This window comes from Psammomys obesus, unplaced genomic scaffold (assembly GCF_907164565.1).
Source record: "Psammomys obesus unplaced genomic scaffold, mPsaObe1.curated_primary_1811, whole genome shotgun sequence".
NCBI lineage: Eukaryota > Metazoa > Chordata > Mammalia > Rodentia > Muridae > Psammomys > Psammomys obesus.
The window spans coordinates 32,063,610-32,076,073 of record NW_026585504.1 but is presented as its reverse complement, the minus strand read 5'-3'; the positions used below and the strand labels follow the sequence as shown (position 1 = coordinate 32,076,073).

Here is a 12,464-nt window from a genome sequence, read left to right as displayed (position 1 = left end):
TGTGTGTGTGTGTGTGTGTGTAGAGACCTGTGTGTGTGTGTGTGTGTGTGTGTGTGCAGAGACCTGTGTGTGTGTGTGTGTGTGTGTGTGTAGAGACCTGAGCTTGACATCAAGACCTGAGCTTCCTTGATGACTTTCCACCTTATATATTGAAGCAGTTCTCTCACTTGAACCCAGAGCCCATCAGTTTGGTCATTCTAGCCAGCTAGGTTCCGATGGGGACTATCTGTTCTCCTGAGTGCAAGGATTACAGAGATATGTCGTCATGACTGCCTAGAATTTATGTGGGTGCGAGAGATCCAAACGCCAGTCTCACAATTGCCTAGCAAGCGTGTTGCCCACTGAGCCATCTCCCCAGCTTCAGCAACGGAGCAGTTATTCCAGTAATGAAAGACAACCCTCAAGGATCTGGATTCCTTGTGCGAGCTGGTGAGAGCCAGTGAGGTATGAAATAATGGCTGCAGCACAGGCAGAAATGCCTTCAGATCCGAGCTATCGTAAGACTGGGTGAGATTTGTAGGGGTGGCGTCTCTGAGGGGTGTCAGAAAGCTTGAGCAGAAGGTAAAAAGGGGAAGTAATAAGAATGGAAGACACTGACTTCTCCAGGCAGGATTCACTGCTTCCAAATGCTCTGTGCTTACAGTCTCCCTCCCCCAGGCAGGAATGTTCCAGCATGACCTCATAGTAACGTATGGCCTTGTCTTCCTGTTGGAAGGGAAAGGGGAGAGAAGTGAATGGGAGCTAAAAGAAATAAAGAAAAGAAAGGGGGAAGAAGAATAGAGGAGGGGCAGAAAGACATGCGTACAAAGAGAGAGAGAGAGAGAGAGAGAGAGAGAGAGAGAGAGAGACAAATGGGTGTGTGGAAAAAGAGAGGCATCACGGAGATCCAGAAGGAGAAAGAGCAGACAAGGGCAGTAAGTTGTTCCCAGGGCATAAGGAATCCAGCACACTTGCCTGAATCCCCACTGGGCCACTGTTTAATAGCATCCAGCCGTCCAGCTGCAGGTGGGGCTCTCACCTGACTCGAAGGAGAGTGCCTTGCCTCTGGAAATCTGTGATTCATGGGCCCCTCTGGGCTCCTGGCCAGACTCTCACCCCATCCGCCACCTACAGGCTGACCCGGACTCACCCTCCTTCCTGAACTTGCTCCAGCAGGTGGACCTGACTTTCTAATGATTGCAGATACCTAGGTTTCCCTGAAGCACTTGCCATGGTGAGGGAGAAAGGACCCAGGTTATACAGTGGAGGAAGCCAGACTTGTTGGAGGCATGAAATATCACTGAAAGTGTGGACCCTGTTACATTTCATTACCTGTTTACATTTCTCTGGCTGCCTTCCACTGGTTACTGGTCCAGAAACAGAACTGGAAACTAACCTCAAATGAGATCAGATTTTCCAATGAAATACGATAAGGAAAAGCGTCCAGAGCCAAATCAGGTAAATGGTCCCAGTTGAACAGAGGGACATTCAAGCAGAGCCTGGTGTTGACATGGCCCTGGTCCAGCCTGACTGATGGCTGTCCTGGGGCTGAGGAAGGCCCAGTGGGAAGAAGGGGGAGAAGGTTTGCAGAGACCAAGGGAGGTATGCACAGGCTGAGATTTATCAGGGCCCCTGCCAGATGCCTCCTGACCTCTAACCTTTGGACAGCAGCATCAAGGGATGTCTCTTGATGGCAATTCTGTGGCAGGCCATGGAAACTCAAGAGTGAAGGTTTAATGTCCACAGTCAGGCTAGCATGGTAGAGACAATAGACACCATGAATCTTGGGCTGGGGAGATGGCTTAGTCCTGAGTTCAATTCCCAGAACTCCTATTAAAGAGAGTCAGGCAAGGTGATGGGGGCTTGAAACACCAGGAGAGTGGTGGGGAGTCAGGAAGATCCCTGGAGCTTGCTGGGCAGGAGCTTGGTTTCTCTGAGGAATTCCAGGTGAGTAAGAGGACCTGTCAAAAACCAAAATGGAGAACCAGTAATGTTTTCTAGCCTCAGTTCACACATATGCACCTGAATACACATGAATACATTCACACGAATATACACACAAATATGAGAGAGAGAATGAGAGAATGCCAGTCTTACATCTTTCAAGAGGAAACACAGTTCATAACTGAACCTTGGTAAGAAAACATAGAAATCCCTTCATTCCCAGAAGCATGCCTGGAAACCATCTCAGTCCTTTTAGACGAAGCCTGAGGTGCCAGCTCCAAGGGTCAGGGTTTCCTGACGCTACCTTCCCCTGTTCATGACTCCTATAGTTAGAAGAGCTTTCCTTTGTGACTTTAGATGAGGTGACATTTGCGCATACAGTTCTCACTGTGCAAGTGGCAGTCCATGGACCTCCATTAGCATCATTGAGACTTTGTTAAAAATACAGTCTCTGGTCTCTGTCCCAGTCTTACTCATCCAAACTCAGCAACTGGGCCCCATTGCTGACATTGGCACATGCAGAAGTTCTAATAGATTGGTTTCTGTAAGCTCCAGCCGAGGCTGCTGTGCCTTGGTTAACCTCTGTCTCAGCCACCAGGGCATCAGTTCATGCATACATGTCAGATGTCAGGGGCTGGTACCCCACTCTGGCTGTTGTTAATTGGCTGAGCAGGTTGTGCCTGTAGAATTCTTTGGCTTATTATGGGAGACGTCGTGCTAGCCCCATCATAAGCTGATGATGGAAAATGTGTTCTTGCAGACAACCTTCTGAACACAATAGTTTGTCGACACAGCACAGGGTGGAGCATCCATTGTTACCCCATGTGATCCTTCAGCCACTTAGGAGCTGTAGCTCACCGACTCTGATCAGCGTCTCATGTAAGTATTGTATTGCTCATCACCAGCCCAGAAGAAAGATCTCAGTTCAGTATCACTTCACCATCTTCAAGTAAAACAATCTTAAGCTAATCCTGTGTAACTCAGGGACTGTCATTACTTTGCTGGCCTGTGGCCCTTCTTGGTGGCTGCTTTCTCATCCACTACAGTTCCACTTTACAGTCCCTCTTGGTGTTCATTAGATTTACCTGTCTCCTTGTCTCTGCTGGAGACCTTTCCAGCCATTCAGACTCCTCATCAGCCATACCATAAGCCTGTATATGTATGCATGCTCACATCAGACTACGTTTCCTTCCACAGCTCAGATGACTAGGAGTGGCATTCAAACCCTTGCCCATGGTATAGACTTTCTTTCAAGTTCACTCCTGAAGAAGGTAGCAATACCCACCACCAATATTTATTGACTGTGGCAACAAAAGGGCAATGGATGGCGTTTGCCTTCTCCTCCTCCTCCTCCCCCCTTCTTCTCTTATCTCTTTTGAGCATGAGAATATAGGGGTTCCTTTAGAGTTTTACCATGCACAAGGCAATATATATACAGCCCTGGAATGAGGAAATGTCTGTGGCTTCTCTCTCAATCCTCCACACACCATCAATCACAGGTCCCATCTTTCTGACCTCCTTATTGCCTCTTCCATCAAGTCACTTCTTTCCACCCAATTGAATGCAGGGTACAAAGAGCTGTTCTGAGGTTCAATATGACCCAGTAACTGTCTTGCTTTCAAATTGTTTTTCATAGTCCTTGGAATAAAGTTCATTGTTTTCAAGGGCTTGTCTCCTTATTAAATGGTCCATTCTGATCTTCCATCCTCTGCCCGCCCCCCCCCCCCTTTTTTTTTTTTTTTTTTTTTTTTTTTTAGGTCTGAAGTTCAATGTCACTCCCTCATGAAGGTTTTCTGACACAAAAGGAAGATTGAGTTCCTTGTTATTAGCTTCAGGGATAGGCTGTCTTTGCTTGCTGTGGTGCTCACCACATTTAATCAGTGTCTCACACATGTATGTTCTATATATCTGGAGAGTGGGAGCTCACACAGGTTTCATTCACAGCTACCCTGCTGGGATCTACGATGATGAACATAACAAACATACAATAACTTGTGATGAGTGAATGAATTAAGACTGTTTATCTAGTGTTTGTTTTATGACATTTATTTCCTCCAACAGAAACAGCTTGATTTATATACAAAATCTTCTTAACTTAGTAACAATGTGATGAGATTGAGCCAGATATTCAAAGGCAAGCCCCTGGCAGCAGTGTTTCTGGGACCTGGGCAGGATGCAATTAGAATAAGCTTCTCATTTTTTTTTTGTCTTTCATTGAATGCACATTCCACCCCTAGACCTCCAACTAAAAACATAATTGTATAAGAAAATACAGTTTTAAATGTGCTTTTGTCTTGAATCAATAGCAATGTAATGTAGCTTAAATTACAGATCTGAGGAGAACAGTATCCACTTTTTAATTTCAGCTAATAGTTTGAATGGATTATTGTTTTTGAAAGAGCTACAGTGGGGCTTTATAAATAGGTACAGTGATGGTAAATATTAGTTTTTATTATGTGTATTACCAGACTCATTTAGAAATTTTTAGCAAATTTACAAGGTTGCTACTATTGGCTTTTAAATTTTGTTATTTATTTGTTTATTTATAGTGTGTGTGTGTGTATGTGTGTGTGTGTGTGTGTGTGTGAGTTCCACAAAGGTCAGAGGACAAGTTGTGGGAATCAGTTTCCCTTCTAGTAGGTGGGTCCCAGGGATCAAACTCAGATCACCAGACTTGTATGCAAGTGTCTCTCTTGTCACTGAGCTGTCTCACTAGTCCCCTATTTTGCTTCTAAAGATGTGGAAACTGAGACTCAGAGAGTCAATGAACCTTTCTAAGTCCACACACCCAGTCAGTAGGAGATCCTTGGTACATATGGGGTCTGATGCATGCAATGTTCTTCTTGTGCATTGAGGTCATATCTACCTCCACCCTCTGCTGCCTTCTCATGAAATGACTTTATTTTGTGTTCACACCTCAAATGGCTCACCCATTATTAACTCGTCAGCTAGCCACTTGGATCACAGCCAGACATTTGCCAGTGGTTTTGTAAAGCTGTGTGCAGCAGCCAACTCTTTTCTGTTGAAGTTTATATATACACACATGGAAGTCAAGGCTGGGTCTCTCCAGGTGTTGCAGGAGCACATTGACTCTGAAGCAGAGAGGCTTGCTGGCTTTCAGCAATCTGCACGAATGACATAGAACCAGAAGAATGTGGCCAGGGAAGAACCACAGAGCCACCTTCTCCTAGACTGACTCCCAGCGGGAAGGGAGTGGGAGCTGAGCCAGTGCTAGAGGCAGAAACATGGCTGTTTGCTGTAAAGGAGAACAGCAGGGATTCATTAACTCTGGAGGCTCCCATGGTGGGGCCAGGCAGCAGGCTCCAGACTAAGGTCCTTTTCCTCTCTATAGTGCTTCCCTTTTCTTCTCTTGTCCCTGTTGACTTGAACATGGTGTTTGTGATGCTGATGAAAACCAAGCTCAATTACAAGAAGTCATAGAAGCTCCACTCCCTTCACAGACCACTTTCTTCTGTCCTCTTTCTGGCTTGTCCAGTATGTAGTTGGCCTGCAGACACTTACAGGCTAGAGAATGACAAACTATTGGCATTCATAAAGAGAGCCAACTGTCTCTGTATTCTGGTGCTCCCAGTGTATAGTATATTTGCAGCCTGGACATACTAAAAAGGGTAAGTTTTTTTCTCATTCTTGTACAGTTAGTGGATTTTATGTTTGGCTTGAGTCTATCTACCGTAGCTCAATGTTGAATTCTGAGTGTCATAAGGAGATAATACTTCGGAGTTTGTTTTTCTTTTCTCTTCCTTTCCTTTTTAACTCCCCCCCTCCCCCGAGACAGAGTCTCATTATGTAGCTCTGATTGTCCAGGAATTTACCATGTAGACAAAGCTGAACTTGAATTTACAGAGATCCTTCTGTATCTGCCTCCTGAGTTCTGGGATTAAAGCTATGTGCTCCCACACTGAGCAGGAGATGACGCTTCATCCTGCCTGTCATTCCCACTTCCTGACAGGTCACTCTGCCTTTTGCATACATAACCTCTTACTTGAAATTTATTCTTCCCTGGAGCATTGGATACAAAGCATGTATGTGGGCAAAATGGGTTGGTGTGTAAAGGCACTTGCTGCCAAGGCTGAGGACTTCTGTTTGGTCCTCAGTACCTACATGTTGGAGAGAATCAACTCCCAGACTGTCCTCTTACCTAAACACACACACACACACACACACACACACACACACACACAAGTAAATAGGTAAATAACTGCAGAAAATTTTAAAAAGAATAATGGATGTCATTACTATACATCAAGTAAGTATTAGATTTTAGGCATTGTTTTGAGCTCTCTGTTCCAGTCTTACGGGAGATGGTATCATTATTTTTCCCATTTAACAAATGGGGAAAGTAAGACTGCCATAACTCTGTAGATCACAAGGGGTCAGTCAGGAGAGCCAACATTAGGGAGCATTATCTAGATCAAGAGTGCTGAATCAAGAACATCATTTTCTTTCAGGTTTTGTTTTAAATCTACGTGTCTATGTGTGTGTCTATGTGCATGCCACGTGTGTGAGGGTACCGAGAGAGCGTTGGATCCTCTGGATCTGGGGTTACTGGTAGCTGTGAGACCCCCTAAGTGGGTGCTAGATCAGAACCCAGATCCTTTACAACAACAACAAATACTGTTAACCCCTGACCCATCCCTACATTCTCAAGAATACAATCTTGAGAATACAAGCTTGGGGTACAGTCCTTGCAAATATCTTGTTGTTTATAGCCTGGGATCAACAATTGCTTAGTTGTACAGAACTATTTTTCTAAATTTAGAAAATAATATTTAGTCAAAAATTTAATGAATCTTATCAACATCAATGCCAATGAAAGTTTATAGGCTAGATGTCAAAGAAGGCTATGGCTCCTTCTTCCTCCAAAAAATGGTGGACAAAGTACTATATTTTGAGACATTCAGAGTTCCCTTAAATCCCCTTTCTCAGGGGAACCCTCCTCCACTGCTGGTGGGAATGAAAACTGGTACAACCACTCTGGAAATCTATCTGGCGCTTTCTAAGACAATTAGGAATAGTGCTTCCTCAAGACCCAGCTATACCACTGCTAGGTATATACCCAAAGTTTGCTCAAGTACACAAAAGGGATATTTGCTCAACCATGTTTATAGCAGCTTTATTTGTAATAGCCAGAACCTGGAAACAACCCAGATGTCCATCAACGGAGGAATGTGTACAGAAATTGTGGTATTTTTACACAATGGAATACTATTCAGCAATCAAAAAGGAGGAAATCATGAAATTTGCAGGCAAATGGTGGGATCTAGAAAAGGTCATCCTGAGTGAAATATCCCAGAAGGAGAAAGACAAACACGGTATATACTCACTTATATAGATCTATAAGATGTGATAAACATAATGAAATCTGTACACCTAAAAAAGATAATCAAGAAAGCGGACATGGGGTAGGATGATCAATCCTCGTTTAGAAAGACAGATGGGATGTGCATTGAACGTATGACAGGAGTCTACTTAGCGCATTTGAAAGACTCTAACTAGCAGTGTTTTCAAAGCAAAGACTCATGACTAAACCTTTGGCAGAGTACAGGGAATCATAAGAAAGAAGGGGAGTTAGTCTGATGGGTAAAGGATAGGAGCTCCACAAGGACCAAATATATCTGGGCACAGGGTCTTTTCTGAGACTGACATTCAACCAAGGACCATGTATGGATATAACCTAGAACCTCTGCTCAGATGTAGCCTGTGGTAGCTCAGTAACCAATTGGTTTCCCATAGTGAGGGGAACAAGGACTATTTCTAACAGGAACTCAATGACTGGCTCTTTGGCCTCCCCACCCCCCAAGGGAGGAGCAGTCCTGTTAGGCCACAGAGGAGAGCTTTGCAGCCAGTCCTGAAGATACCTTATAAAACAGGATCAGATGAATGGGGAGGAGGTCCCCCCATCAGTGGACTTGAAAAGGGGCACGGTGGAGATGAGGGAGGGAGGGAAGGACTGGGAGGGAATGAGGGATCGGGACATGGCTGGGATACAGAGTTAATAAAATGTAACTTATAAGAAAAAAATAAAATTAAAAAAAAATAAAATAAAATCCCCTTTCTCCATGAGACTCCTCAGGTTAGAAGACCTGATTTAGAACCACACTAAACTCTAAGTATGTTAAAAATGGCTCTGATGTCAATGGGACATCTCAGAAAGCAGAGATTTCAGCAGAGCCACACAGCCTCAGGCAAATGACTGACTTGCCCAGATTGTCACAGCTTCTCTGGTCCTCTCCCAGCCCAGCAGCTCCTGTGAAGCTTAACAGAACATTATCTGATGATCGCTGCTTTCAATCAGCCACATAAATGTTCACGCTCCTTTGTACAGCAGTTTTTTTCAGAATAGTTTCCAAGTTTCCTTGTCTAAGGAAACCAGCAAAGTCAAATTAGTGGCTCAAACTAGGTTGCAAACCCCTGTGGGGATTCCAGAAACAGAAGGGGCAGTGTTTTCAGTTCTTCACTCCAAAGAGACAAAGACTTGCAAGCAGAAACTTAGAATGCAGCCAATCAGGTTTATAAAGGAGGGGAAAATACTTTTTTTTTTTTTCCTCTAACCATCTTGTGATCATTGACTGGAGTCAATGACTAGTAGGAAACAGAAAATCAAATATATGTACAATCCGTACACCTGAAGTACACGTGTTTGAATGTACTCATGCGCACATGTATGTACAGTACGCATACATGTATGTGCGCTTGTGTATAGAGCCTGGAGGACAGCCTCTGGCTCCCCTTCTCTGGAATGCTATCCAGCTTCTTTGATTTGGATCTCTCGATGACCAGGAGCTCACCCATTAGGCAAGGCTGGCTGGCCAACAAACCAAGGAGGTCTCTCTGGAGCTGCAATAGGAGAGGGCACCGCTACACCTAATGTTTACAGAGCATCTTAACAGAGCAATACCTTCGTGGAGAAGTGGCAAGGATAAGCACAAGGAGTTTCCAGAGGCACAATTGTGAGAAGACATAAATATATGAGGGAGAGATAAGCACTAGACAGTGTCTTGTTTCTACATCAATTCCTCCCGGCTCATAGGGGTTCTAGTGACTAACTCCTGCCTTTCCTCATACAGACAGGAAATTGAGACTCCTTCACAAATGCGATTTTTTTTTTTTTCGAATGGAAGGGGCCCATGGTTCTTTTTACATTAGCTTCTTCTCACTTACCTTCACCTCAGTGTTTTTGCCACAGTAGCATGTTTGAGTGGTATGTTCTGCTTCAGGCTCATCATCACTCAGAGCCCAATCTGTCTGGGGTACAGCTGCAGTAGGGAACAGGTTGCTGAGTATTGGTGCAGAGAGGCTTGGGGATGGAGGCAGAGGAAATGAATGAATGAATGAATGAATGAATGAATGAATAAATGTCCCTGTCAGCTGTTAGTGACCTTGAAAGGACCTAACAGCCACAGGTATTTAGAAACAAAGCTGCCTCTGTCCCATTGCCATTACTGAAGGACCAGGAATGGTTCCCTTGCAACAGAGCAAACTTTCTTTCTCTAGTCTCTGCTTTGCACTCTTTCAGATATCCTGCTTTTTGCATTTTTCTCTTTAATACCATTCTTTATTTTTGTTTGTTTGTTTTTTTTGTTTTGTTTTGTTTTTCTTCAAGACAGGGTTTCTCTGTGTGGCCTTGGCTGTCCTGGAACTTGCTCAATAGAAAAGGATAGCCTCAACTCAGAAATCTGCCTGCCTCTACCTCTTGAGTGCTGGGATTAAAGGTGTTCACCACCACTGCCCAGCTTTAATGCCATTCTTGAGGCTTCTTTATATAAATGTCTCCTGGACAGAGAACTTGACAATGAGGAAGACAGCCCACGCCATGTGTTTCCTCAAGGCCAGTCTCAGGGTGGACAATGATGATAAATATATTTATATTTAAATGATATTTATTTATAGCAGTCAGTGTGTGCTAGCACACTGTGCAGTATTCTTGCATGTATAATCTCATTCCACTTTTCTAAGAGTCTCTAAAACAAGTTTAATCATTACACCCACTGTATACTAAAGACAAGTTAAGAGAGACGGTTAGCTCTGTCAACATCATGAAGTTAGAAAGTGAAGCAAGGATTTGGACACAGGTCATTGAATACTGAGTCCTTCCAGTTCCTTCACTGCTCCTACTCATTCCCCTCCATGGATGAGGAGTCTGCCCTTCTCCCTAGCCCCAGCCCACAGAAATCGCCATAGCTCCCTGAGCTCAGAAAGTGGAGCCGCAACTCTTAAAACTGTCCTGAGGTCAGGCGTTCACCCTCCCTCAAGTTGTCTATGTCATTTCCTCCCTTCCAATTCCCGGTTTGCTATTTGCTTCAGTCTTCGTGGATGGTCCAGGGTTACTTTCTTCTTGGGACTTTTCCTTGGCCCCAGTACCTAAATCATCAAGACCCCCCAACAACTAGAGGGCAAAATTTAGACACCCTGACATACTCACTATGTTCTTGCTCAGTGCCACATCCAACCCTCGCCCTTCGGTGGGCTGTTACCTAGTCTCTCTCTCTGTATACACACATGCACACATACATGTCATCGATCCATCAATTATCTATCATCACTTTATATTATTTATATGTGTATCTACCTATCCATCCATCCATGCATCCATCCATCCATCCATCCACCCACCCACCCATCCATCCATCTATCTGTCATCTATCTAAGCCATTTAAAGTGCATTTTATTGGTTAACCTTGTCATAGATACTTTGGGGGGAAATTAATAATTATAAATTTAGGGATTAACTCATATATACACATTGTTTCTTAATGTCACTGGTCAGGTCCAGCCTTTCTTCTATAGAGTCCTCAATGCTCTCCTCCATGGGTAAAGATCCTGCTTTTTTTATTTCTTACTAGCCCTGGTCTGAAGAATCATTCATGTCTCATAATTTGGGGTTTTAGTCTAACATCACAAACTAGTAATGGCTTAGCCCACAGTCCTAGTTCTGTATAGACTCTAGTATATCATGCTTTGCCATTGGTAGCTCACTGGTCTTATGCAAGTCACCTAAAATCTGAATCTTTCTGCTTCTGGAATCTGCAGAAAATGCTACTAATTGTACATCTTGACTCTAATGGTTAAACCTACTTTTATATGAGTATTACCTTTGAAGCCATATAGCATAGTGGTTTGGACTACAGCCAGTGGTTCTAAGAGTCATAGATTCAAATCTCAGTGTAGCCACACTTACTTGTGTGACCTTAGATGAGTTAACTCTCGAGAGCTCATTTTCCCTGTTTTTGGGGAAGAGGCACCAAGGTCCTGCCTGTTCATGAACTCAGATCAGGATTTCCCAGTAGCCTGTGTATGGAAATGACCTGATTTCTAAACTGCAATTGTTCGGAGCAGAAAAGGGGAAAGAGAGCTTGGAGGCAGAGGAGTACTGAGAGGGGGTTTCAGGGGGGTTTCCTTTATTCTTCCGTCACCTGCTGGGGGAGAGGATATAGCTTTATATGGGGGTGGGCTGGGGTGGGGGAGGCACAAATTTTAGGTTTCTTTTCTTCTGTGAATTTCAGGGATTAAACTCTGGTCCTAGCATTTGAACAGCACACAGTTCTGCTGTCTTGCTAGCCTCCAGGCCAGTCTTCTAATTTGGCTGGTCCAGGGAATGTACAACCAACATCTGTCCCAGACCCCCATTCCAGCCTTCCATGCCATCTTTCTCAGCTTTCCATAACCAGGTTCTAGTCCCATCTCACCCTCTCAGCCTCCCAGCCCAGCCCCATGGTAACCTCCTATGCCAGTCTCCAGCCCTAGCTTCTCAGCTCAGCTCTGTAGCTTAAGGTTTGCGGTGGCGCGGGATGTTAGAGCGAATATCGTGTCTAGCCTCATCTGAGAGGTCCCACAACCATTCCTACTTCTGTTCCGGCCAGGTGCTCCTCACCACACATCTTTACTTTTACCCTCATCAAAGGCTGACGACGACGGAAGTCTAGCAAAACGGAGCTGGCCCTGGTGTCCTGCTGCTTTCCCATGGGGCGCAGTCACCGGCCTCCAGGCGTGGCCACGGTTTCCCGTGCCTTGCAAGGGTTAAGAGGAGAGCTCTGGGCTGACGTCGCTCTGGCCGAAGGTGGTTCCCCTAGCTGAGGGTGGGAGAGCCCAGCGGGCTGAAACCCGAGCTCTGGCTCAGCTGGGGCTTGAGGAGGTCCCGGCAAGAGCAAGCCTGCTGCCCTGCTCTCACTCAGGCATCTTCACACCAGTCACCGCGCAGCAGCGGGAAAGATGGAGCTGGACCGCTGGGCGCAGTTGGGGCTCGTGTTCTTGCAGCTCCTTCTCACCTCGTCCTTGCCAAGAGGTACTGTTAGTGATTGGAAGCTCTCCGGGAGGCTGATGGGGAGCTGGACAGGATTGGCGGTTGCTCCAGTGATAATCTGGGGTGCCTGGCTGGTGGCTCCGATGCTCCTGTTGTCTGCCCTAAGAACAGGATAATGTTTTATCCCTAATTGTGTATGTCTGGAAAGAACAGAGCTCCTGTGCTATCTATCTATCTATCTATCTATCTATCTATCTATCTATCTATCTATCTATCTATC

At 44.9% G+C, this 12,464-nt stretch overlaps 1 protein-coding gene across 1 annotated transcript in view; it reads left to right on the top strand.

Annotated features, from left to right (window-relative positions):
* The first annotated feature begins 11,990 nt into the window (after positions 1-11,990).
* Positions 11,991-12,464, top strand: part of Pamr1 (peptidase domain containing associated with muscle regeneration 1) — an 85,738-nt gene continuing 85,264 nt past the window's right edge. Inside the window, exon 1 of the mRNA XM_055604241.1 lies at positions 11,991-12,226. Coding sequence (XP_055460216.1) covers positions 12,154-12,226 — 73 coding nt within the window. The 5' untranslated portion in view covers positions 11,991-12,153. The remainder of the gene's footprint in view (positions 12,227-12,464) is intronic.